The 27,317-nt window shown below is 34.2% G+C and overlaps 3 protein-coding genes and 1 long non-coding RNA gene across 5 annotated transcripts; 1 reads left to right on the top strand and 3 right to left on the bottom strand.

Annotated features, from left to right (window-relative positions):
- Positions 1-4,866: 4,866 nt before the first annotated feature.
- LOC122536709 lies at positions 4,867-13,999 on the bottom strand. The gene is made up of 4 exons (XR_006308461.1): positions 13,867-13,999; positions 13,519-13,772; positions 12,902-12,944; positions 4,867-5,228 (listed from the first exon to the last, which is right to left on the bottom strand). It is a non-coding gene; the product is annotated as an uncharacterized LOC122536709 (long non-coding RNA).
- Positions 14,000-15,380: 1,381 nt separating this feature from the next.
- Positions 15,381-18,940, bottom strand: LOC122536698 (N-acetylglucosamine-6-sulfatase-like). Its single transcript, XM_043669271.1, has 12 exons — positions 18,870-18,940; positions 18,243-18,427; positions 18,120-18,179; positions 17,832-18,038; positions 17,589-17,750; positions 17,352-17,525; positions 17,081-17,282; positions 16,715-17,007; positions 16,513-16,629; positions 16,206-16,436; positions 15,684-16,055; positions 15,381-15,588 (listed from the first exon to the last, which is right to left on the bottom strand). The coding sequence occupies exons 1-10, from the start codon at positions 18,877-18,879 to the stop codon at positions 16,269-16,271; spliced, it is 1,578 nt and encodes a 525-aa protein (XP_043525206.1). The 5' UTR covers positions 18,880-18,940; the 3' UTR covers positions 15,381-15,588; positions 15,684-16,055; positions 16,206-16,268.
- A 208-nt stretch (positions 18,941-19,148) lies between these two features.
- LOC122536697 (methionine--tRNA ligase, cytoplasmic) lies at positions 19,149-24,022 on the top strand. Of its 2 annotated transcripts, XM_043669270.1 has the most exons (16): positions 19,149-19,273; positions 19,684-19,835; positions 19,913-20,029; positions 20,148-20,297; positions 20,375-20,491; positions 20,558-20,673; positions 20,754-20,870; positions 20,948-20,986; positions 21,075-21,239; positions 21,305-21,581; positions 21,661-22,042; positions 22,144-22,357; positions 22,425-22,661; positions 23,114-23,435; positions 23,500-23,721; positions 23,804-24,022. In XM_043669270.1, exons 1-16 carry the CDS (start codon positions 19,171-19,173, stop codon positions 23,951-23,953), a joined length of 2,880 nt encoding a protein of 959 aa, XP_043525205.1. In that variant the 5' UTR covers positions 19,149-19,170; the 3' UTR covers positions 23,954-24,022. The 2 variants fall into 2 exon arrangements, 1 of the variants encoding a protein (XP_043525205.1); XR_006308459.1 differs by lacking the exons at positions 23,500-23,721; positions 23,804-24,022 and adding an exon at positions 22,890-23,011 and having other exon boundaries at positions 23,114-23,253.
- Positions 24,023-24,256: 234 nt separating this feature from the next.
- Positions 24,257-27,292, bottom strand: LOC122536725 (the record flags this gene model as incomplete). The annotated part of the gene is made up of 9 exons (XM_043669327.1): positions 26,866-27,292; positions 26,520-26,695; positions 26,135-26,443; positions 25,891-26,018; positions 25,660-25,821; positions 25,326-25,531; positions 25,031-25,245; positions 24,659-24,927; positions 24,257-24,572 (listed from the first exon to the last, which is right to left on the bottom strand). Coding segments are annotated over exons 1-9 (1,914 nt in total), but the record flags the coding sequence as incomplete, so codon positions are not given.
- Positions 27,293-27,317: the final 25 nt, after the last annotated feature.

The following is a 27,317-nucleotide window of genomic DNA, read 5'->3' as shown; positions in this document are numbered from 1 at the left end:
TATGCTTAAATTAATTAATGAAATTTCATTTTAAATACCTGTTTGTCACATTTCGCTGTTTATCGCAAATCGAATCAAGAACCGACCTTTTATGTAACCGAATCTCGGCGAAATTAATTTCTACGCCGAACAATCTTCCATTTCACATTCCCTGCTTCAAATTTCCAAGCTGAACTTCAAAACTATTACATCAGACGCCCTCGTAATTTTCACTTTATTAATAAATGGGCTGCTGGATGTTCAACGTCCGTACGCTAAAGATTTCTTTCTCTCTGCATCTTCAAATTTCACAAAGATTTGCAATTTGTGGAGGATCACGATGACAGGATCGAAGGTGTATACTTTAAATTCAACGGACGGGCCGCGTGTACCTATCTCGCTTGGAAAAGATTCATGAAGAGCAAAGAAGAGAGAAGAAGCGGATTGCCGCGTATGTGCGTGCACGTATACGAAAGGGGGCCGCGGAGGGAGGATGCAGAATAAACAGTGCATTATATGCAATAACGCACAAAACGCCCCTACGGCTGTACAGCCATCTCCTTCGAAAGTTCCCGTACGGGAACGCGCACACGACCAATCCAATTAATTTTATTTTAATTACTGCATCGTCGAGCACACGCCGATTGTTATTGTTTCGGCGGCGACGAATCGACTGACGGTTCGTTATTTTCCCCCGGCTGACAATTTCTGTCTGTTCGCACCGCCGCGAGAGAGGCGGGTCACTCGAATGGGAAGCAAATTTTTTCAAAGTGTCCATAGAGGCTCTTCATTCATGAACGATAGATATATCTATACCCTCTGTTTCGTTTCGTTTTGTTTCGTTTCGTTTCGTTTCGTTTCGTTTCGTTTCTTTCATTTTATCGACCGCCGAAAGTTAACATTTATTATTCAGACAATAGCGCAGGGGACCGATGTTTTGCCATTTTTTTATTATTTGCGAGAATTCATTAACATTCGACTCGTAAAATTTGTTAGTAATATTATTTCACCTGTGTATAAAAGGTGCCTGTTGATATTTAATGATGTAAATTGAATGTTTGAATTCGGCTGCATTGTGATATAATGTACTAAATAAAATAATGTTCATCGGAATTCTTTAACGCATGTAAAAAGGATGTCTCAATATCTATATCTGACGTTGTATGCAAATACGAAAATTCGTGTCGGACCTGATGGTAACAGTTTTCGCGTGATTCGCGTTATTTATGCATGCGCTGTTAATGCAAATATTTGCGAACAATCGTTAGCGCGTAATCATGTACGATTCGAGGGGGTTGCAAGCAACGTGGTGCCGTAATTACGTGAGCCATGTAAAAGTGGCGAACAATGTTGCCACACGGTGCGACACGACTGATGATCAAACAATGATTATGTTAGTTATGCGACATTATTATGCTATTACCATTGTATCGGGTGGACGTGGAAATGACGCGATTTGAATTTCGGGTAAAGCGTTAATTACATTATATTTGATATAGAAGCTAGAATTGAGTTTATGTTTCGTGCACAATTTCTCTCTATTTCTTTAAATAAAATTTCCGTCCAACGGCGGATTAGATAATTGTTGAAAAAGAAGGTGATAGATTTTGCATATTTTAGGATCGTCATTCACAAAGAATTAAATGTGATTTGTGTTTGAGAAAATTTTTGATCACCACATGGACAAAAAGCTATCATCCCGACTTTATTTTCATACGAAACTGTTACGCGAGTATTCCAGCGAGTCGAGCACGATCCACGTACACGTACGTGCGTGTACATATACGCGCGAAAACTAGCCACCAAAATTCGCGCGAGTATTTGCAAATATTACAAAATTTCAACCGTCAATAATTAAATTGAGCAAAACGATTACATTTATACGATCCTCTCGAAATGTAATTCGAACAGGCGAAATCAATACACTTTTAATTATCGTTCCGCGCTTTCTACCGACGTTAACAGGTCCAATCTGCGCTCTGCTGGACATCTTCCACCTCTGATTCTCTTTCGTTACAAATAATAAGTGGCAGTCGAAAATTATCAGACAAAAATTTGCAAACTTTCTATCACAATCGCGAGTAATATCTTGAGAAGCTAAAAATGTCTTACGAGTCGCCTTTAAAATTTACGCACTTAAAAAACTTTAAAATTGCCAGAGACGTGACGTGATAAGACTTTGCTAAATTACTTTTTTCTCCCATATCGTTCACTTCCACCGAGATATTTTTTTTCTCCTTTTTTTTTTTTTTTTTTGCGTGACGCGTCGATCTCGTTTCCACGTCGCCGACAATCAATTTCCACGGCGAAGAGTCGCGAAACTAAACGGAGGCACAAAATGTCCCCAGGAGGGATTTACGGGCGCGAGAACACCGTCGGAGACGGCGGACGTCTACATTCGAAGTAGCAAAACTGTCCTGGTGGCCCCTCGACGGACCTGTCCCCGAGGCCAGTCCTTTTAATTACCCGACGTTAAATTCTTTATCTGGCTGAAACAATGTGGCGGGCTCGTGTTTTCAGACCAAACAAACCCCATGTTGATACGCGGTAATAGAATAATCTGGCAGCTGATTCCGGGGATATAGCCCGCGGGGATAGAAACCCACACGATTTCTGCACCCGGTCTCTGCGCCTACATCCCAGAACGAAAATCAACCCCCTACCCCTCGGCTCGGTTTTGCCTCACCATCTCCGTGGTGCACCCTCGTAACCTCGTACGAGAGAGGCCAAACCCCCTTCTCCGCGTGTTTACACACTCTGTGGCTATGCCTGGACAAATGGTTTCCGGTGGGGGAAGAACGGACCGGGGGGAGGGGGAGGGGGTGAGGCTATGGGGGTACGTTACCATGCACCGCGCGTGACAATAAACCGCGCTCGAATTACAGCCACGAGGCTTCCGTGATCTTTCTTTTAATCGTTCGTGATCGGCGTGCCAGACCCGATATGCCTACGGAACCGATATATACCACCATAGGGAGAGTTTCGCCTTCAATTATTCGGTGTCGTAATTGAGGGGATGATTTCGAAGTGATAGGAATGGCAGTGGTACTGTGGAGTAGTTGATTGGTATTTGTAATCTGAATGGCAGGTTTAAAGGGAGACTTATTCGCGACATAAACGGGATTAAACGATTGGAAATAGCGTGACGAGAGATTTAGTCTCGATTTAGTTCGACGAGGCGTATCTTTCAAGGATGTCGTTCTGGAATGGTGTTCGTTCGCCATTAAATTTTTTATGTTGAATTTCTTTACATCTTCACGTCTCTTTTTCTTCCTCTTTCTCTTTGATCTCAACAATGCAGCGTTTATTAGCTTTCTACGCCGTTTATCGTTGCGTAACTTATCAATTTCCATTGCAGCCGCATAAATGAAAAAAACCTCTTCGTTCTCCGGAATAATATCATGTACTTACATGAATACACACTTTGCAAGGAAACGTCCATTGGTTGTTACGTGATCAACGTGCCTGACAAAATATGTACAGCTATATATACATGTATAGAAAATGCGTGTACTCCCGAACCTATATGTATGTAGCGTACTTCCCTCAAGTCCACGGTTTCACAATGGCGAAACGATTGAAATACGACGTTCCAGCCAACGACTGTTTTATTACCTCCAACAGATTCAATATAAGCAACGCGACCGTCGAACAATCCCCAGGTAACGCTAGACGCAAGTTCTCCACCGTGTTTCATCTCCACCGATATCTTCATTCACCATCTTCTTACGCGAGGAAAAGATGAAGAAGAAATTGATTCGCTTCCCATACCGCGCATTATTTTTCAAGAAGATACCGCACCAAATATATGTACGTATATACGAATAAATATAAAAATTCGATGCTTCAAAGATCCTTGGGCATTTCATTTTTCGACATTTTTGATACTAACGAGACTTCAAAAGATCAAAAGTCCTTCCTTCTTTCGTCATTTTCTTTTTCTTTTTTCTTTTTTTTTTTTTTTTTTTTTTTTTTTTTTTTTTTTTGCTTTCTCGTTTTAGTTGCGCGTTCTCTCCGTTTCCTTTGTCTGGTCCTGTCGACGAATCAGATAGAAAAGAAAGGACAACGGGAGACTGTGTAAAAGGACAGCGCACGATCCGTATTTGCAAAAAGGGAGTCTTTTCCTCGACGTTCACTTTGCGGAACGTTACCTGCTCTTCCTCGTACGTAACGAGATGACGTAGGAAGAAGTCGCGCGTGAAGAAGAGCGATGAACGCTGTTTCTCGCTGCTGGCACCTCGCTTGGTCCTCGTTGTTTTATTTGCTCTACGGTCTCGCCATACTAACGAGCAGTCTTCCTTTCTTCTTTGTCGGGATCTTTTTTCCAAGGCTTCGGCGTGAGACACCGAGACGGAAAAGAAGAACACGGGGAAAAACGGGCAAACAACCGGCTTCGTATCGAGAGTCATAAACTCTCGTCGCTCAGCTTTATGTAAACCATCGTTATCCTGATCGTCGTCCTTCCAGTATTTTCTTCTCCGCTCTTTAAATTATCTCGGATGCGATGCTCGTTTCATTTAACGCGCAAGCACCCGCGTTACAAAAAAGAACGTGTTCCGAACACGTTGACGCATTTCAACAATGCAAACTCGTCTAATAATTGTTTTTCCGCGAGAAATATGGCAGAGAAATTTCGAAAAATACTGAAACGCCGTCCGCTCGTTTGAAGTAAGAGGTGAATCAATTTCATTAATCGTGGATTTCAAAAGTTTCAGAATCTGAGAAAAATTATTAGAACTCGCGATAGATAAACGCAAAAAATTCAACAAACTCTATCGTAAGCCGTATTCGTAACCCGGCTGATCTTCAAAGAAAATCTGACTTTTCGCCAAAAAGAAGATCTAATCCAATTTAAAAAGAAGGATGATTTAATTAACAATTAAACTCTTTTCGTCCAAGTCCCGCGAAGGGAAGATCGGGCTCGACTTTTTATTGGTTTCGATCACCCTTCGAAGGAGTAGCCGGCTTTATTCGACGCTGATCTTCCCCTATTAAGGGAGACAGGCCGGATAATATTAATTAATAAGTTGATTAACTCGCTGTAACGAGGGACTAGGGCGGCCGGGTATTTTCAATGTTTTCGCGTAATCATTGAAACGACGAACAAGAGCATGAGCAGGTAACATCGGGGTCGAGATTGAGTTTTAAGGGTCGACTGAACTCACCTTTGTCGAAGCTGCTGTCCGGAGCCTTTATCCTAAGGGATTTCATTTCCATTAGTGCATCGAAGAAGCTCAAACGAAGAAAACCTGCAACAGAAATCCGTTCCCGGTTAAAACCGGTGAAATCAATCGACTTCATTTTCTTCTGTATTTAACGCAACTGGGGGGTTTTTTTTTTCATTTTTCATTCGTTGCAATCAAATGCTTTACGAAAGCACATTATTCCCTGTATCTTGCTATTGGCGATGATGAGTGTCATCTCAGTTATTTGAAAGTGAAATATGTAACTATATATGCCGAAAATTGTTCGCCTTAAGTTATTTCAAAACAGGACAAGGAGTGTCTGCTACTAATGGCCACATTACCGGTTTCAAAGAAAGACTACCGTCCAAGATATTGACTTCCGGTACCCTTAATTGTCCACTGTTTGCACCCTAATCTCAAATGAAGAAATCGAATACGATTTACGATACCTTTTCAACTAGGGTCTATCTGGGACGCGATGTTTTTGACGTCAGAAAACACTAGGTTTCTGTATAAAATCAACGAATTTATGCTACTTCCTTTTTTTTTAAGTTAACTTCGTTCAAAGAACCGTTCTGTAATCCTGTTATATAACTACATCATCTACTCCACGTCCCAAAACATTAATCACAATTACATTAACATTACAGAGCTAAATAGTTAAATAAAAATTACCTCCCACAGGGATATATTAATTTCAATTTCTCCGCAATCCCTCTCCTCGAAACAATTGGCGAATTATTCATGCATGGTTCATCAGCTGGCGAATTCTCGAAAGGGATTAACTCGCCAATAGGAGAACGCGTTATCGGAGCAGTCAGTGGCACCCGATTGCGTGACAGGAGTCAAAGCATTCGAAAGCAACGAGTCCTTCATTCGGGACGGAGAAGAGGCAGTTAATAGCTGGAGGACAATGGAGTTGGGGTTGGCTGTTTCAAGGATCCTGAGAGTAAGTACCGGGGGGTAGGTTTGGTCGCAGGCGTGACTGTGTGAGACCCTCGCTGAGATAATTGAGCCGTCAGCTGCATGAGCCCCGAGCGCCATGATAGCGCCAGCACCACCACCCTCGCCGATGTGTTTTCTGCTTGGAGCGCCAGAGGAACACTTAGTGCACGCGACGAGAGCCCCGGTTCGAATTACCCCAAAACCATCTCCCCCGCTTTCTGATTCGTGAGACACTCGCTTTTTCCTCGGATCGTTATGATAATTTCATCGTTCGATCTCTCTATCGGCGGTAGAGGACTCGCTCGCAAGAGTTTATTCGACTTATTCGTGGATTAAATAAGTTTTCAAATCTGCATAACGTCGATTGCTTATACGTTTCGAAAAGAAATTCACCGATGATGTTTAAATACAAGATAATCCAAACCCTCGGAACGAGATTTTCTTTAATACGAAGTACAAGCTCTACTCGTCGTAATATCTTATATTCTAATAGGCTCGGTTCAAGAATTCAGTCGTTTTTCTAAAAATTAGTTTAATACTCTTTAATTTCATTAATAAAGAGCTTCTGATCTGTATGAAAGGATTAATTGTTAATTATGCGCAATGTTTAAAACGATATGAAACGTCATAATCGTACATAAGATGCAACACGCATGTTGTATTAATTAAATTAACGAAGTTAGTTTATTTAATACACTTTGTGATTAGCTACCACCAACAGTGATAAATTTCTCTTTCAGGAATTATTCAGATTGACCTCATCATCGAAACATCAGATTGATGTAATTATAATACTGTGTGTTATATACTCTGATTTTTCTACAGAAAAAGAGCGAACGAATTTTTATGCTTTAACAATTGTTACAGCGAATATCGTGGAAGAAGAATACAAAGTAAGCAGCGTTATAAGGACTGTATGAAGCTTTGTTGTGAGAAAAGAACTTAGAACCTAAGTATCTCGACTCGTTATAATCCCTGTAACTCGATGTAGGATTCAGTAATGCGAGCCGACGCGTGAAATCCCGACGGGTTTCCTCGTGATGAGAATTCAGCTCGGGAACCCTCGTAGGTATGCAACGACAGTCTGAATACAGTCAGAGTGCTGAGAAGTTCGGAAAATCTGCATAGGTCCTTCGTTCCTTCGTAACTAAGTAGATATCATTATGAATTTAGCCCGACTGTCATTTTCCATAGTCAATGTTAATTTAACATTCCGCTCACGAGAGGAATCGAATATTTCTCGGATATTTATTTTTCATCAGATAATTCGTTAAAAGTGGATGAAAGACCAAACTTGTTGCTCTCATCTAAGAGCACTTATTAATACCGGATTAGCAAAATTTCGTTGATAATATTCGTTCAACTCCAACAGTCTATTATAAAACAGTGAACAGAATAAGTTAAAGCCTACCACTGAATAAATTAAAGCCTACTCTTATCGAAAGCAACCTGGCACCGGACGAATGTCGAATCTTAAAAGCAAAAAAAAAAAAGGTCCCGACGAGGAAACAATAATTTAACAACCCTTCTGTATAATCTGTTGCATTCTATATATAATCTCTTTATTACAGCCCTATAAAGCGCTATAATACGTGTGTCGAGATAACGAGGAAATAAAATCATCAACCCTGAACAAGAAATCCGTGCATTACCATAAGAAAACTCGAACAGGAACGGAGGGAATTATCGCTCGGGTATCACGCGAATTTCCATCATATTTTTCTCCTCTGCCAAAAAAAAGAGAAAGAAAAAAAGGAAAGGAAAAAGAACGGCGGACATCGTTCAAAGCGTTATTGCAGACTTTACAAAGCATTTGACGAAGACAGAAAGGAAGAGAGATAGGGACAGAGAAAAAGAGAGGAAGAAAAAGACGGATGGAATGGGCGAAGAGAAAGAGAGAAAGAGAGAAAGAGGCAGTAATGCGGACCGATTATCCGTCCCTAGACACAGATACCTCCCTCTTCTTTTGTCACCCCTCTCCCTCCCAGTATTTCCCCTTGAGGAAGTTCCAGCGATCCCCTCCAAAACGCCTGGGGAGTCGAGAGGACTCGTTTAGGTAAGCTGCACATTCCAGAGGGATGGAAAAGTAGAGGGGATCCTGTGAAGTCTCGACGTCCGACGGGGATGATGGTTTCCGCGGGGGCCACACCCACCACCCCTAGAGACAGCCAATCACATCCATGGGCCGAAGGGTTGCCAGCGATCCGAAAGCTGTCATCGTGCCAGGCCTGGCTTTGCCTAGCGTTGCACGATATAAATCTAGAATTTAAGGTCTTAAAACGTCGCTATTTCCTCCAACGCTGCTCCTCCTTTTCGACGTTCAAACGGCCCTTCCGGTTTCGCTGCGAGCATTCCGCGAAAAAAAAAAAAGGATTCAAACAAAAGGAATATCCGTATCTGGAGGACGTCTCCTCTGTCTCTTTCCTGATTAATCGTTAACCGAGGCATCGTTTTCGCCGGATCTCTTGGATATCCGTAGTTTCTTCGAGAAGAGCACGATACCGGATATAGGCTTCGTAACGTTTAACACGGTGGTTTTCTAATACGTGAGTATTATCTGTGATAAGGTTTCATCATTCTATTAGTGGTCTGATTTTTAATGCATTTGAGAATTGAAAAATTTCAACAGGATCAACTCAAAATAGAATACTAGTTGCACTCTGTATAAATATCTTCAGTCTTATCATCATATCCTTGTCATATCCTCAAAAAAAAAAAAAAAATTTACAATGAAGAAACAAAAGAAGACTATAGTCGACGAATGAATAATCGAACGCATCCTCCGTAAGTTGCAACAGAGGATAATCAGTCGCGTAATCATGACGACACCGACCAACGAAACCATTGTTATTCGATTATCACGTACATAAGGATTCCCTTTCGCTAGTTGAAACAAGAATTCCCACTGTTGCTTCTCGTGCAAAGGCACAGATGTACACCCTCTCCTGGCTCTCTTTCTCTCTTGTTCTCCCGACTGTTCGTTAATCAAGTCAGTAACTCAAAATGGCTTCCTGCCTAGTAACACCCCTTGGATCGTCTCTTTTCGCTGTCACCTCGGCAAATGCGGCTCTATCAATGCAGAATCTTTCGCGTCGTTGAACACAGTCTCTTTGATTTCCGCGATTACATTCTGAGTTGACAGGTGCGTGCTAACGTGGCCAGGGACGTTCGACACGTGTGCACGTACGCGTGAACCTGTCCACCGTTTCAACGTTTCATCTGTCGCGACCGGCTCTATTTTATTATACAATCGCGCCTTCGGGCTCTTCGTTCCAAGTATCGATTCGTTCGCGTGTCGTCCGGGAAAAGAGCTTTTCACTTGGCTCAATGATAATCAATGAAACAAAAGAAGTCCAAGATAAATAAAAGAAGTCCAAGTTGCATTTAAATTAGAAAGATGTAGGTACCTGCGTTGTATCAATGAAGGATTGATCGGTCTGTAATAGTTTTTTTTTAGTTATCAATGAATGCATACAACTAGTAGATTCGTTCCTTTTTTCTGTCGCATTTCTTTTTTCTCTCTCTTTTATTAGTATCGTTATACGTTTTTCATTAGAGAAAACTATTCTATTTCCGATAGATCCACGTTTAATTGGATTGATCTAGATAAATTTTCAAAATCACTTATACCTGGAGAGAAAAAATTCAATTTACAATTTCGATGCGCGTGCACACTCATACTGCAATTTTTATGACACGAAAATAAATGACACGGTCACTTCAGAGTGATCTAATCTCATACGTTCGCCTATTTTCGTTAAATACGAATACGCGAGTTTTGATTACTACGAATTTTGATTACTGTTCAATATCGGTATTGTAACCGTGGCCGGAAATAATAGAGAGACCTCGAAACCGCAGGATGTTCGTACGTAGAATCATAAATGGTCAGACAAATTGTCTTTTAATCAATAGCGTTCGACGAAACTAGATACCAGAATTCTCTAAATCATCGCTATTAACAATCACACGTATCTCGATCGCTATAACTACATAAATCAAATATCTGTATACTTTGATCTCTGAGATAGAAATTTTTTAATATTAACAAAAACGTCAGTAAGAAAATTACTCAACTATACATATCGTAATCGTTCAATCGCATGTAGATTAAATCTTTTCTTTCGAATTAGAATATTTCCAAAGATGAATGAATACAAATTTTATGTATTAATTATATCATAGAATGAATTAAATAATATTCTGTTCGTTTAAATTAGAGATTTTTCAAATGGCAGAACATCTTGGTGGCATCATTGCGGAGAAAAAGGAAGAAATTAAGAAAAACTAATATATATGCAAAAATGTCAGAGTGATTTATAACAAGGCTCGACAGATATCATCTGACAATCCCCGGCAATACGCGAGCATTAGGGCAGAACGTGTATGATAGGAGCGCTGATTCTGGGGATGGTGATAATAAAAGGGGTTGGCGTGCAACCGCAAGCGAGACCAGATAATTGCGCTGTCAGAGACACTGCCAGCCGGTTGCGCATTGATATCGCCTACAATTCTCCAAACTATTATTTTCGCCTGTTGCCTCGGCTGACATATTATGCGACGTCGCATGTCACAGTCCTCGATAAATCACATTCAATTTTGATCGTTCGCGTCAAAGAACCCCGCACGCGCAAAGCTACGTTTCATTTCCAAAACCGCAATACTTAATCTGAGTCACTGAGTTCAGTGGAGTGAATTAATTTTATGAATATTTTATGACAAAATAAAGATGACAAAATAAGTTTAGTAAAATTTAACTCTAAAGTGTACAGCTACGCAAGAGAATTTATTATGAAATTCTTTGAAATTGATTTACTTTTTCTTCGTGAGATTCTTTTTAAATATTCGCGGTAATGAAGAATTGAAAGGCCATTTATTTTTGAGATGAAACAGGCAACGGACGAGAGTAAGTATTATCAAGTTCATTCCACAAAGAACATCCTCGGTAGTTCTTGTAGATAAGTTTCGAGGGCTTTAATAGACATTCGTATCATGAGAGCACCATTAACTCTAGATTACAGCGCTGTGGTATTTACACAGCCCAGGGGCGTAACGTAATACGTGCTGTGTCCCTTTCCTCTTCTCAACCCTTGTGCTTCTGACCAGGTTCCCTCTCTATTTCCCTCTATATCTTCCTTTCTCATTCTCCCTTTCTATTCTGATTTCCTTCTCTATATCATCGTGTCTCTTTCTCTTTCTCTGCTCTCCCTTTTCCTTTCCTATCCCTCGTGCCATCACCGCATCATCCCTATTTGCTCGACTATCCCCTCGAAATGTATCACTTCGCCTCATTTAATATCGTGGGACGTAACCCGTAGTGACGCCATTGTTCCCGCTAACGGTGGATCACGGCTAAAATAATACCTGCTAATGGCTCCTGGTTTTAAACTGACAAACACGGGCCAAAAGTGTAATAATATAATGCGAGATAACCTGGCGTGTTGTCTTTGTTCCTACTGCTTATACGGCTAGCCGTAAATTCATCGTGTTTGCGTCTAGAATCACGTGGAACTATATGGACTCTTTGAGGGGTTGCAATCGTTGAAACAGAAGCGTTGCTTTGACGTCCGTAATTCGTTTCGATCAGCGGTTCATTGGGAACGAGTCATCTTACCGTCTTGTGTTAATGACGTTAAATATTAATATCTATTAATATCATCTTAACGTTATTATATCGTAATTAATATTAATATCTAAAATAAGTAATTAATATTAATATCTAAAATTATTTCCTTTAATATCGTATCTTTTGTAATGATAGAAATAGTTGATCAAACTTGCTATTTGTACAAAATTTTTCTAGCTATATTGTATAATCAAGCATAATCTTGAAAATAAAAATTGAAAACAGATGGAAGGAGATCAAAGTATTTCTTCCAAAAGATATTCGGAAAAATCTCTGATTATATCTTTAAAAAAAAAAAAACTATCTCACTCGCGAAATTTAATCATTTAGTTAGTACAAGTATTGAAGATTAACAAAATTTACTAGCAGATCGCGGTATTAATTATACATAGGGAAAGATATACACGTATAAAATATATATATATATATATATATATATTTAGCATTTTGATCATGGTTGTTTTACTCTTTTCTTTCGGACGCTACTTTTTTTTCACGGAACATTTACGGTAGAGGTAGCACGGTTCTTGCGAAATTAAAAACTTTACGGGCACGTTCATTTCGGCCTTTTAAGCGGCACGAGAAAAAACCCGTGAAACGCGGACATATTCGAATAGCGTTTTCATCTCGCACACGATCCCGCGAATTCTCCGTCATAAAATCCCGACGCGATCTTCGGGACGCGAAGTACGTCCAGAAATATTTTATTATTCTCGCGTATTATACCGTTGTATAATTTCGCGGACGAAAAAAAAAAAGGAAGAAGAGAGAAACGGAATGGAGAGAAGGGTGAGAGAAAGAAAAGAGTAGGAGGACGAAGTACGTTGCACGCGGCTATGCACCCGACACAGCAGTAATTTGTAGTTTTTACGAGAAATTCTATATTTGCTCGAGCTTTTCATTAACCCGCTCGTGTTAACCGAGCTGCGACACGGTAATAAGGGTTGCATGAGCAAAAGGGGTTCAGCAGCCGACTGAGCGCAGCTATGAGTCGGTATACCGAAAAGAAGAGGGGCACACAGTTAGAAAAAGCAAGAAAAAGAGCGACAAAGTGGGAGAACTTTCTGCTACTAATTAATTATTTCCGTAACAAATACCAGTAGAAGCGAAGCTCTTACATCGAACGAAACGAGAAACGAGAAGAAGATAGAATCGGTATACGTACCTGCTGCGTTTATTAAGGAGCATTCTGCTTTCTTGAAGAAAACCTGAAACAATATTTGCAATTAGATTTTTGTCATGAAAATATTTATCGAAAAAACTAATAAGAAGTGTTTGATCTGATAAGATGGTTATCAACAATTTGTAATATTATACCATCAATCTGAAATCAAGCGATAGACAAATTCGAATTTGTTAAGGGAGTTTTTAATCAATAACTATTATATGATATCTCATGGTATGTGTATATATATATTACATATAGATAGATATATTACACATATATCATGAAATACATACATGTATATATAATTATAATACATCATTCACTTGATTTCTCATTTATCTTCATTATGGATTTATATCAATTAGTAATTTTTCATCGTAACAATCATTCTTGAACTTCCTTTACTTCCTTAAACTTCCTTTTTCACTATTTTAATAAATTCTAATTCACTACTTTCTAACTTTCGAAATATTTAAATATTCCTCCTTTACATTCCGCCATTTTAAACAAGTGTTTAAATAACTCTGACAATGAACGAACGAAAATGATATAGAGTGAAAAACGCTTAAGATAGAATTGTAATCATAGATCATAGAGAAGCATAGATACAATACCTATATTGGTATAGAAAAATTGGCAGCTGCCACAGTTCACACAGAAGTATAGATGTTGCGTTACAGGATACAGGAACACAAGTGTAGACAGGATATCTCGAGAACTTAAGTACTCGACTAGATCTTCCGACACCTATTGGTATCTTGTCCGTTGCAGCCACGAGTGGCGCTCGTTTCTCGAGTTACAAAACTTCGCTAGCCAAGGGCCGTGCCTAAAACAATATTGGTGGGGGCATCGAGAGTCCGTACGACCCCTGCACATTAGATATTTATTTAAGACCGTCCGACACGGCTGCTTTGCTCTTGTTCACCGTGGAATTCATGCTTTGTATATGTGCAAATACATACATATGACGTGCAGCTCACTGACGAAGGTACCAAGTAGTCAGGACTAAGTACCCCAAACCCGAAATGTTGACCTAGTTAATAGCTTCGTGTTTGATTTGACTACTGTTGTCCGGATAAGCGGTTCCGTAATGCGAGTCCTGCGCTTTTATTATTATCGGCCATGAAATTCAATACTATTGAAATTATTTTCAATTAGGAATACACTTCTCTTTCTGTATTTTCTATATTTTTTTTTTTTAGTGAATATATAACTTACTAATACATATTGTGGGAACATAACATCTTCTGATTTTCCTTTTTTATTTCTTTTTTTATAATCAGTATATTTAGGTAACTAGTCAAATATATATATATATATATATGTTTTAATAATCTCAAAATAAATATAAATATGCTACAAGATATGCTACTAATTTATGTATAATATGCAATTTATGTACAATATCAACAATATGCAAATTGTTGATATATATGATAAAGTAGTATTTTAATAGAAAATATTCTTCATATAATATTCTATATAATATTCTTCCAAGCGTATAGAATTTAATTCACAAATCTTAATGAGGAGTCCATGGAATCACAAGTTACCAAATTTTAGCGAAGGAAGCTTTGTTTGGAACTCATTGTTTTCTAATTTCGACAAAGTCCTTTATACAAATTTATGTTTCTTACACTAATGTTCATGTCAAAAAAGGGAATGATCAAGATAATCTAATGGAAAATATATTCTACTAGATTTGAAAATAGATTAGTAGATTAATTTAGATTAGTAGATTAATTTAAGTCGAAATTTTTATATTTATATTAATTCTATCTACCACATTCAAATAATATTTATTTAACAGGTTTTCAATTATCAATCAGCACTTCAACAGGATATATATAAATAAAATAGAATTTTACTAATATTTTACTAACCAGTCATACATTGCGACTCGTTTTGTGGAATGAATTGTTAAAAATTGAACCGAGGACCGAAATCCCCGGGGGGCAAGAAAACTAGAATCCAAAACTTGGAAGCCAACGAAAGCCATTGATCCTAATGCACAAGGAAGCGATCACTCGCTCTGGCGATCAATGAAGAGAGAGGAAAAAAAAGACTTTTCGCAAGCCGACTTACACGTTTCAGTGACGATGTAACGACTTCACAATTCGAGCCGAGGCCTGTTAATCCTCCACCCGATCAATCGAGCAGGGATTCGTGCTGTTTACCGAAACATCCGCAAACTCTCTTTTTCAATACTGCATTTTCAGCTGTGCTTCTTTTTGAGTGAAACACACTGTGTCATAATTCGACTTATATATTCCTTTAGTCGGAAATTTTACGCTTCTAAATTAAAAGTTCTAATATTAATTTTGAGATAAAATTCATTCTTGGAATTATATTGTATTTAATTCGAAAGTTCATTTCATTTTGCAGATATTTTTAGAAATTGTTGTGATATCTATGAAAACTTATTCATATTATTAATTGGAAAAAACGAGTTAATAATTTTATAGCAATTTCCGTGTAATTTTATGTACATTATATTACCTTCAAATACCATCTGCACAAACGTTTAAATAGTCTATAGAACGGTTAACGTGTGTACAAACATTTCGAAGTTCTTTTATGCAACATGAAAGGATGTCTCTTACGGTGCTTGGCATTGAAAAGCAGCAAATCGGGCCACTTTGCTTTATAGTTACCCCCGATGTTTAGGATCAGAAGAATGGAATCTGTGTAAATTTAAAAATTTGTTAACTAATATTTGTGCGATTCATTGAAAAGAAAGAAGATTACAGAATATAAAATATAAAAAATTATAGAATACTTTTTTACGTTGATCTTGAATAATTTTAGTATCATAATATTTCATAAATTTAGTTTCATAAATCCTTAAACGATTCAAAACGTTTTAATAGATTAAATTTATGGATATGGCAAAAGCATATTTCTGCGTTCTGTCTTTATTCGGTTTTCTTTTTCTCTGCCCCCGAATAGCGCGATTGCTATTCAGATATTCGAACCGCGGGGCTTTAATAAAAATATTTGCTAAGAAAACAGTTTGCTCGAGGTACCCGGGAAGCAAGGCGAGTTATTCTTATATCCAGATTCACGGCGTATTCTTCGCTCATGATTTCCATAAATGCAGTAATTCGAAATAAAACGGCTGTCGGCATTTCTAACTTTTAACGGTTCCTATCTTTATACGTTTATAAACATAGTAAACATAAAATAAATATGTCAATGATTGAATATTGAATTTAATCAATATTTTACATCAAGAATTACACCAAATATAAATATTAATAATATATTGTTTTATTTTATGTTACATATTTGATTTACTTACATTTCATTCATATTATTCGTAAATTTAAAATATATGTAGTCACTATCCGCAATATGTTAATATTTAAACATACATATGTTCCATATTTGTAACAACACATTCTTCATTTTTACAAATACTCATTTTTTTAAGATTTTTCCTTAATCTGTATCTACGACGATGCTTCATAGTATATCCAATATTTTCCATTTGATATTTATCTGTTGTTATATTGTATGCTTCAATATAATGCTACAAAAAAATAATAATGTATATGATATGCCACGAATAATACATAATATTTTCTGTCTTATTATTGTAACAGTACCTTATTGTCTTCGAAAATACAGAAAATATTGTTAAATTTTGGAGATATATGTCGTATGCAACTAAAAGTATTATTTGCAACATCTTGACATTTGCATGCCATATCTTTAGAACATAACTGTAAAAATTATAAATTCCACAAAAATAAAATTTATATTAAATTCATTCCTCATATACAATTGTTCTTACGTATATGTACATACTGCAAGATTTGAATCATAATCACTTGGACAACCTGAGGATGGAATACCTCTAGATCTTTCGCCTCTATACTCTATTAACAGAGTTCTACCTTTTGGTAATACTTTTTTTAAAAATGATGTTCCATCTGATGGACGTTGTATACCAGCTATTCCTAAAATTGTTGAAAATAAGTCAACACTGCTAATAGGTGCAACAATCTTTGATGGTTGAATTCCAGGACCTCGTATTAATAATGGAACTCTAATATCTGTTTCATATGGTTGACGTTTATCTATTGGCATACTGAATTGACCTAAAATAATATGTACAATCCATGTATAAATTCTTATCTGATTTATATTAAAATTTATTTAAACATAAAATACCAATATGATATCCATTATCAGAAGTAAATACAATATAAGTCTTATCTAAAAGATTTTCCATTTTTAAAGCTTGATATACATTTCCTACAAGCTCATCAACAGCTAACAATGTTTCCCATCTTTTTCTATAGATTTCATCTAACTTAGGCAATAAATTATCAGGAAGTGGAGATGGACCTCTTTGCACTAACCAATGCTTATCCTATTAGTAATACAGTTTAATAACAGTTTAATAATGTAATAACATCAAAATTTATCTCAAATCCTATACCATTTGAGTCTGTGTGTTGAAATTAGGTGTTCTTTTAGCTTTTACATCCTTATATTTATCAATGTGCCTTATTGCTGGTGTAAAAGGTGCATGAGGTGCAGGTGGTGCTAAAACCATAAGAAATGGTTGACTATTTGGATTACGTGACTTAATAAAGTCTACTGCCAAATCACTCTGAAATATAATTTTAAATTCACTGCATATATATACATATATGTACACACTTTTCATACTTACGATTACATCAGTAAGATAATCATTTGGTTTATTACCAAACATTTTTTCAGTTCCATTTATTGACAAGGAATAATTATAATATTTTGAATTCCCAATAAGACCAGCCCACCAATCCCATCCTACTGGTACATGAGCAGATCCACCTACTATTTTATCTCCATACTCCATACAATTTTTTAAATTAAATTTTATTTCTTTACTTTATGTGAAATTGATTGTAATTTATATTTTGTATGTATGCACCTGATTTAAATATTTTCCAGCATAAAAAGTTGTATAAAACATTTCTTTTTTCAAATATGCTGCAAATGTTTTTGGTTCTTGTATCTTTTGCCATTCAATACTATTACAGCCTCCACTAATTGAATTATTAACTACTAAATGATTATGTTGATATGTTCCAGTTAAAAGTGATGCTCTATTTGGGCAACAGATAGGCGAAGCAACGAACTAATTATTGAAAGAAATATTTTTGATTAAACGTAGTTACAATTAATAATTATTTATTATGGAATTAAATCTCTAGCTTACACAATTTGAAAATGCTGCACCTTTACTTCCAATTAAATCCAATGTATTTTGCATTGGCGTCTAAAAATAACAATCTAATTAGTTCACACGTTTCTTCATTTCGTATTTCTTTTTCATATTTACCATGCCATTAAGAAATATATCCAAATCATCAGCAATGATCAATACAATGTTTTCTGCACAATTTGATAACAATATACGACTTATAAAGATCCAAATTAATAAAACAATCATTTTCTTTTGAAGTTGAAATAATTTTACGCTATTGAATTGATAACTCTTTCGAGAATGGACATGTGGGTATTCCCCTAATGAAATGCATATAAATACATATATAGGTATTCCCCTAAATTTATTTCATGTAATCTATTTAAAAACAGTAAAATTCTATACTAAATTGTCATATAAATTAAATTTATATTCTATATTACATACTATTTACCATCAACTATCAATAATCAATTAGAATTATTATAAAATTGAAATGTTAAAATTAGCTACAATATTACAAAATCAAATTTCCTTTAATAATGTATAAAGTTCATACCAGAGGACACTAGTATCCAGTAAATTTGTACGCACAAAAATATTTAAATATTGTATAAAAGGAAAACATTTAGAGATAAAAAATAAATTAGAGTGTTTACATTTATAGATTTCATTGATAATAAATTATTAATTGATAATAAATATATAGTGTTATTAAATGTTACAATTAAAATGTTTATAAATGCAATAACTCGGTATTACCAACTGTCATCTAGTGCCTGTTCAATTTTATACATTAAATAAATAAATAGTTACTCGTTGCATGATTTCAGTTTTCATAACCAAAATCATTGTAATGGGTACTATTAAGTGAACAATATGAATGAAAAAGTGCTTTTAAAGTTTTGAGGTTAGCAGATTCAGGTTAGATTGGCAATGTGCTGTGAAACTGTTCGTGGCATCCGCTTCCAGACTGCATTTACTTGTCGCTCACATGTGTCGGTTGTGTGCTGAAAATATTTTCATCTATTTATTGTGAATATTTATTAACTTATTAGTAAAAATGAATATTTCAACGAACGAGAACAATCCGAATACCTTAAAACTAATAATTGCAGCTAAATTTGCTCAGCAAGCTGTTACCGTAAAAACGGTACAACCAAAAGGTGAGAAATTTAATGTTTCCGCTTTAAATAATTCAATTTCTGATTACATGATGAAATATCATATGTTTGTTTCACCTGAAGATCATTTTCATAATTTTTAAATCCTTTGACGTTTATAAGTTATCTGTAGCTTTAAATTAGTAATGTTTAATATATATATATATATATATATATATTTATCATATAATTTATATTTTATCATGTTAGCCTTGAAATTGAAACAATAAAATACTATAATTTTTAATTGAAACAACATGTTCTTATTGAAGTAGAAAAATATGTTTTTATTTAATAATCATTTATTCAATAATCATACACGATAGATTAATTTTTTATATTGTGAATCTTTAATTATGCAACATTATTGTAATTGGCATAAAATGAGTTACTCTATTTTAAAAACTCTACAGCAAGCTTTTTGGGCCGTTTACCTTCCATTGAATTTCCATCTGGATTAATATTATTTAGTACCAATGCAGCAATGCAGCTCATAATACCTTTATCTGAAGAATTTAAAGTTGTTAATAATAAATGGTTGGAATGGGAAATATCTCAGTTACAGGTAAAACAATAAATTGATTTAGATGTTCATAATGTACTTTAATAAAATATTTAATCATAATTATTATATTTTTATAGCCAGCTATAGCACTTTATGGTAGTACAGGAATTTACAAGACTTCCCAAAAATCATGTTTATGGTCGTTATTAAAAGAACTTAATAATGCATTAAAAGACAAGCAGTACTTAATTAAGGTAATTTATTGTAATCTTAATTCATTATTATTGTAATAATAATGAATTAAAATTATTGTAATAATAAAGTTAAGATTATTGTAATAATAAAGTTAAAATTTTATTAAACTCATTTTAGGGTAATAATGACTTATCATTGGCAGATATATGTATTTGGGTAACTCTATGGTCTACTATAATGGTCACAGAAATTGGGAATGAATTAAATAAAGAATATTTATCGATTAAAAATTGGTTATCCAATATAGAATTGCTTACAGTTATTCAGGTTCTTATTATTAATGTTATATTTTTTATTAATATTAATGTTACAGTTAATGATACTTATATATTTAATTGTTTTAGGATTCTATCAAAGAATATAGTTTTGAAAGAGGCTTAAAAGCAATTTTAAGTATACAAGCTGCATCTTGGTTTCCTGTTAATGCTACTTTAAATTCTAAACCTCCTAAACCAGTTGATGTAAACTTGCTTTAATAATTATTAATATATATTATTACATTTTCCTATATTTTATTTTAATTTCAGCTTAGTCCAACAAAAGAGAAAGAAATAGAAGCTGTTAGTCAACAAGAAATACGGAATATTTCAAACAATTGGTCTTCTAAGTCATATCCTGATGTAAAAAATTTTCCTTATCCTGTGTAAGCTTAAGTGTACATAAATGATTTTATCTTAAAAGAAATAATAAATACATAATCAACATAAATCTACATATTTTTAGGTTGCCAAAAAAAGGTGAAAAAAATATTTTAATAACATCAGCATTACCTTATGTTAACAATGTTCCTCATTTAGGAAACATTATTGGTTGTGTTCTTTCTGCCGATATTTTTGCCAGGTTTGTCTCATAATATTTAAATTTTGTAATAATATTACACAAATATTTATATTTTTAAATAAATTTCTTGTTCACAGATATTGTAGACAAAGAAATTATAATACTCTTTTTATTAGGTACGTATTTTTCTTATATAATGTAATAATAATAATAATAATGGCTTTTAAGTGTAAAATTCATAATAAAAATGAAACAAATTTTTAGTGGTACTGATGAATATGGTACTGCTACAGAAGCTAAAGCTTTGGAAGAAAAAACAACACCTCAGAATATTTGCAATAAATTTTTTGATATACATAATGATGTCTATCGATGGTTTAATATAGGATTCGACTATTTTGGTCGTACAACTACACCAGAACAAACAGAGTAAGATAAATCTAGTAACTACAAGATTATTTTAAAGTATACTAATATAATATTTAATTTTTCAGAATTGTGCAGTCATTTTTCTTGAAAATTAAATCAGAAGGATACATATTAAGTGAAAGTGTAGATCAGCTTCTATGCGAATCTTGTGATAGGTTTTTGGCAGATAGATTTGTAGAAGGAACTTGTCCAAGGTGCAAATATGAAGATGCACGTGGAGATCAATGTGATGGATGTGGTCATTTAGTGAATGCAACGGATCTAATATCACCGCGATGTAAAGTATGTGGTAATAGGCCTATTGTTAAAAAGTCACAACAGTTTTTCTTGGATTTACCTAAGGTAAGAATTTTCTTTGCGATATCTGTGATTTTATTTATTATAAGCATGTCATATTTTAATAGAGAATATTATTTTGCAGTTAGAAAACAAGTTAAAAGAATGGTCTTCGAAAGTAGAAAAAGGATGGTCAAGTGTTGCAAGAGTGGTTGCAAAACCGTGGCTACGTGATGGACTTAAACCGCGATGTATAACGAGAGACTTAAAATGGGGAATACCCGTTCCAATAAAAGGTTTTGAAAATAAAGTATTTTATGTTTGGTTCGACGCTCCTTTTGGTTATATCAGTATTACAAAAAAATATACAAAGGAATACCAACAGTGGTGGAAGCCTAAAGATATACAAATTGATCTATATCAATTTATGGCAAAGGACAACGTTCCATTTCATGCAATCATGTTCCCTGCTTATTTGTTAGCAGCTAATGAAGGTTATACATTATTAAAGCATTTGATGGCAACAGGTATAAATTTAATACATTAGAGACAAAATAACTATATTGATAGATATTTTCAAATTATTTTATTTAAACAATAAATTATTAATGATTCAATCTGGTTTTAGAATATCTCAATTATGAAGATACAAAGTTTTCTAAATCGAGAGGTATTGGAGTGTTTGGTACTGATGCTAGAGATACAGGTATACCGGCTGATGTTTGGCGATTTTATCTCGCATACGTCAGACCCGAAACGCAAGATTCAAATTTTAACTGGGTAGATTTAGCAACTAAAAACAATAGTGAATTATTAAATAATTTTGGAAATTTTGTTAATAGGTAAGTATTTCTTTATGACTGAATATGAATTCTAGTTTTTGTTTTTAATAGTGTTTTCAATAAATAGGGCTTTAGTATTTGTGGAAAAATATTTTGAGTCTAAAATACCAGCAATAGAACTTCAAGAAGATGATTTAGTATTACTAGCATTGGCTCAACGTGAATTATCATCTTATATTCATGCTTTAGAGCAAGCTAAATTACGCGATGGTTTGAAGCATGTTTTAGCGATTTCGAAACATGGAAATCAATATATGCAATTCCAAGAGCCATGGGTGAAAATCAAGGGAATTGACAGCGATAAGTAAGTGCTATGTCAGTTTTAATTACATAATAAGATTATGAAGTTCGTAAGTTCGTACTGTAGGCCTTTACATGTTTTCATGAACATATTTTCTCTTTCTAAGATTAAATATTCTGTTTTATTGCATGCTCTCCCTATTTTATTTTGTTGTTTTCGTTTCACGAATGGGAATCCATATTTTGTAAAATAATTTATTATATTAGAGATTAGAATATCTTTATTTCCTAGGTACCCTTGTTCAATGAGGATTTATGTTGCTGTTACATGACTTAATTTTATGCTATAAAATAAGTCCTGTAAACTGATTGTGACTGTTAATCAACTTTCATATATTAAATTATATTGTACAGGTCTGTTACAGTACTTGTGAACATTTGCTTAATAGAACTAAGTGGCATCATTGTTTTTGATTTAAACGTAATGTAATTTTGTATCTTTTTTATTGTTTGTAGAAGAAGAGCTGGAACGATCATCGGTATTTGTTGTAACTTGGCATGCCTTTTATCATCTTTATTGGCTCCATTCATGCCATGTACAGCTCGCGAATTAAGATCACAATTAGGATTGCAAACTAACAATTATGGCTATATCCCTGATGAGATTACAAGCATACTTCCCACAGGACACAAAATTGGCAAACCATCTCCTCTATTTAAAAAGATAGAGGAGAAAGATGTAGAAACATTAAGAAAGAAATATGCTGGTAAACAAGATACTACAAATAACGACGAACATGGTGATGTCAAGTCTTTAGATAATGCAATCGCAGAACTGGTTGGTAAATTTTTTAATTAATGATGCAAAATTTAGGATGTATTATATATTTCTTTATTTTCAGGATACTAAAGTTAAAGAACTAAAGGCCAAGCACGATAAAAGCGGATGGCCATCTAAGCAAGTTCAGATTTTCGTAGATTTAAAAAATAAACTTTCTGACCTTATAAGTGAAAAAAATAAATCTTCCGAATTAAAAAGTAAAAATCCTGAGAATTTTGTACCTGAGCAAAATGGAGATATTTCAATGGACGTAGCAAGTTTGGAAGCGGCTATCACTAAACAGGTATAATAAAATAGTATATTGATAATTACTTTGAGTGCCCGATTTCCTAATTATTTTTGTACAATTGTTATTTTGATTTTAGGGCAATCTTGTACGTCAATTGAAAGCTAAAGAAGAAAAATCAGTATGGCAACCTGAAGTAGAAAAATTATTGAAACTAAAAAAACAATTAGCAGATCTCACTGGAACAACTCCAGCTCCGACTGACAAAAAATCGAAAAAAAAGAAATAAACAGATTATTAAACAATATGTATACATTTCACGTTATTAAAACCTATAAAGGTTTTATATAATAAAAAATAATTGTACATTTTACAATTGAACATATGCACTTTGGAATAATACCACATAGTATTTTTCACATTTAAATAATGTAATCTATAGTTTATTTAATAAAATTAATTTATACATCGAGCATAAAGTTATAAAATTTTAACAATTTTTATTATACGTTTCTTTTTTGACGTAAAAAAATAACATAATTCATTTATTTAAAACAAAATTTTTTTATTTTTTAAAAATTATATTTCTTTTGGTAGTTAGAAGTTTTTTTGTCTTCACCATAGTTTTGATTTGTGGTACAATATTTTTCTGATTACATTTTTTTAATCGATTTTCAGATTCTTTTGTTTGTTCCTGCTTTTTGTGCCTTATATGAAAAACTACATTTTCCATAAAACAAATAACAGCTGATAAAACAATGCCAAAACATAAAACAAGTATAATTGGTATCATTTCATGAATTGTTACACTTGATACGTAATGTTTATCTTTGTTACAATAAGGTTTTCTGTAACTCCAACGTAACACTTCTCGCTTTCGAATTCCCGAAGTATATATTCGAATAAGGCTATAATAATATAATTACTAATTCAATTAGAAAAATAAACCAATACACACCATTTTTATGGACTTATTCTTATGAAATTTTCTTACCCTATTTTTGTTATTTCTTGGAAAGGACTACGTTGAGCTGACCACAAACCTATCGAATTAGGGCGAAACAAATGAACTTCGGTAAGCTGACAGATCATTTCTTTGTCAAAACTACGATCTATAAGTGGATAAACATTAGTGGGCTCTGCATGATAAGCAAATCTGAGATTTGAGATTCCTTTTACGCCGTCCTCTAGAGAAAGAAATCTTTTATCTTCTGGTATGGTATTCCAGTATTTTGCAAAATATTGAACATCGTCCGCAGGGTACTAAAAACATGTTCTCCAGCCGTAAAAAGTTAATATCCACGTGAACAGAAATGAAATTTTAAAGAAAAATTTGTTTTCAAGTGGATGCAAAATTAAATCTTACTCGTAATAAATAATTGAAATATATATCTTTGTACGCTGCAAGTTTCATTTTACTTTTCACTAATGAATACAATGAATCGTTCATTTTATCTAAGGGTACATTCAACCGACTAGATACTATTGCTGCTGAATAATAATTATAAACGAGCAAACCAAAGATTAAAGTATGAAGAAAAACAACGCGGCTTGAAAATTGAGTACTGATAAATGGTAATCCTGCAATATTAGAATATGAATTGAGTTTTTTTTAACAAATAAACACTTATATTATTGTAATAAATTTTTGCTTAATAAACCTTGTTGACATAGTGCAGCGACAGTAATGAGGACTGTGATCCCATAATCAGCAACATGTGTTTCAAGTTTTAAAATCATCCACAAAACGAAAATGATGATGATTATTAATAAAAATATCACGTACCAAACATTTCTCGAGAATGGTCTAAAGATTATGTTCATATCCACTTTTAACGAAGGTTTAGTAAGAAACATAAAGCAGGTTCTGTAAAAAATATTTAAACAATTGTTTTGTGCTTTTACACACTGCATATTATTTGTTAAAAATGCTTATTATATATGTTATTTATAAAATAGATATATATATAAAAATATAGTTAACTTTTACAATACCTTATGGGCCAAACTTGCAAAATTACGTCCGCACGATTGAGTCTTTCAATAGTTATAATTGACGGAAAATATCCCAGGTGATATTTACCTTGATGAAGGCCAGAAATCAACGGTCCAACGCTATCATTCTTTTCCCAATGATCCAACTCTATTACTTCAAAACTAGAAATAAGTTACGTGATATATGAACAAGTAATCATAATATTATATAATACAAAAATGAAAAATTACGTGAAATTGAATAGATCTTTAACGTGTTCCATAATAGCAAATCCAAATTTAGACCAATTGTCCGTGTACGTGATACTCTGTTCTCGCAAATATTCTATCAAACTTTGATCCTTGTGTCTACCTGTTGTCTATGTATAAAAATATCAAAAAAGTGAATGAAATTAAATAGGATATTTAAACAGCAAATTTCTTCATGTGAAGCTTGTATTAACAATATTCCTAGAATTTTTTTAGACATGCTTACGAGACCAGCAATTTTGATCCTCATTTTATGATAATCCCATCTTCTGGGAAATTTATCTGTTTGTAAAGTAATCTGTAATCCATTTTGTCCAGTCCAGGTACCAAGTTCCGTAATATTTATCAAACCACCGCAAGATTTGCAATGATTATATACATCATATAGAAAATAATCATTGTTATTTGGTATAGCAATCGTGATATCCGTAATAATGCTAAACACGCTGTCATTTAATAGTTGGACAGTGTGGCTCATATTATTTCCCAGAATTAACCATTGATGCAAATGGTCGTACATGTAATGGGTCGAGGTCTAAATCAAATTAGTAGAATATCACCTAGTATGTAAACGATCTGCAGAAACATGATCTTGATAATACGATTATTACCTCGTAGAAAATTTTCATTATGTTTTCGTCTGCAACTGAACACCGCAGATCTAAAAATATGCCTAAATTCCAGTAAGTGGTACGCAAAAATCGGAATACATCGATTGTCGATGTAAAGTGATTTATAGACACCATAATACCGACATCATTGAGAAGTTTAACAACTTGGTAATCATCTGCGTGTAAATATTCTAACTTTAAAGATCGAACGAAAAATTGTTACCGAAGAAAAATTTTCTTAAACCAAAAATATTTTTAAGAAATGTGGTAATACTCGAACATAATATAAACATTATTTTATTCTTAATAATCAAGAAATTTGCTTCACAGAATGAAGGCTACCCACTTTCGATCTCTCCACAAGAAAATCCAGCCACTCTAGTAACATCTTTAAAAACGAAATAATCACGAATCATATTTGTTTTATCTGCATATAACGCAACGATTAACTGCAAGTAAAAGAAATTTTGAAAGTGCATCTCACTGCTATTGTTATCCTTTACTCTCGGTTGCAAATCGAACAACTAGAGCATTCGTGTTACAGTTGTCCCAGCAGTTGTCCCTTCTTTTATTTTTCATGAGAAAACATGTCATGTTTGACATTGATGGCTGTTTAAAAAATAGCTTGATTCTGAACTGTTACGTAGCATAGTAGCCTAATAATATCTGATGATCACTATGTTTCAGAAAAAGTGCTGAACATATACATTGATATAACTAACTCCTTTTATTTCGTTTCATCATTAATTTTATAAATTAATCGAACTAAATTACTAACTGAAATTTTGTTTCCTTATT

This window comes from Frieseomelitta varia, unplaced genomic scaffold, assembly GCF_011392965.1.
Source record: "Frieseomelitta varia isolate USP_RPSP 00005682 unplaced genomic scaffold, Fvar_1.2 scaffold_867, whole genome shotgun sequence".
Lineage (NCBI taxonomy): Eukaryota > Metazoa > Arthropoda > Insecta > Hymenoptera > Apidae > Frieseomelitta > Frieseomelitta varia.
The sequence above is the reverse complement of the archived record's forward strand: the minus strand, read 5'-3'. Positions and strand labels throughout refer to the sequence as shown.

Coding starts and splice junctions, on each gene's coding strand:
- LOC122536698 (XM_043669271.1), bottom strand. Junction 17,283..17,351: donor TCAACACACAGACTCAAATG/GTATAGGATTTG, acceptor TATTACTAATAG/GATAAGCATTGGTTAGTGCA. Junction 16,437..16,512: donor GTATTTTCGAAGACAATAAG/GTACTGTTACAA, acceptor ATTTTTTTGTAG/CATTATATTGAAGCATACAA.
- LOC122536697 (XM_043669270.1), top strand. CDS start 19,171: ATGAATATTTCAACGAACGAGAACAATCCGAATACCTTAAAACTAATA. Junction 20,871..20,947: donor TCTGCCGATATTTTTGCCAG/GTTTGTCTCATA, acceptor TCTTGTTCACAG/ATATTGTAGACAAAGAAATT. Junction 23,436..23,499: donor ATAATGCAATCGCAGAACTG/GTTGGTAAATTT, acceptor CTTTATTTTCAG/GATACTAAAGTTAAAGAACT.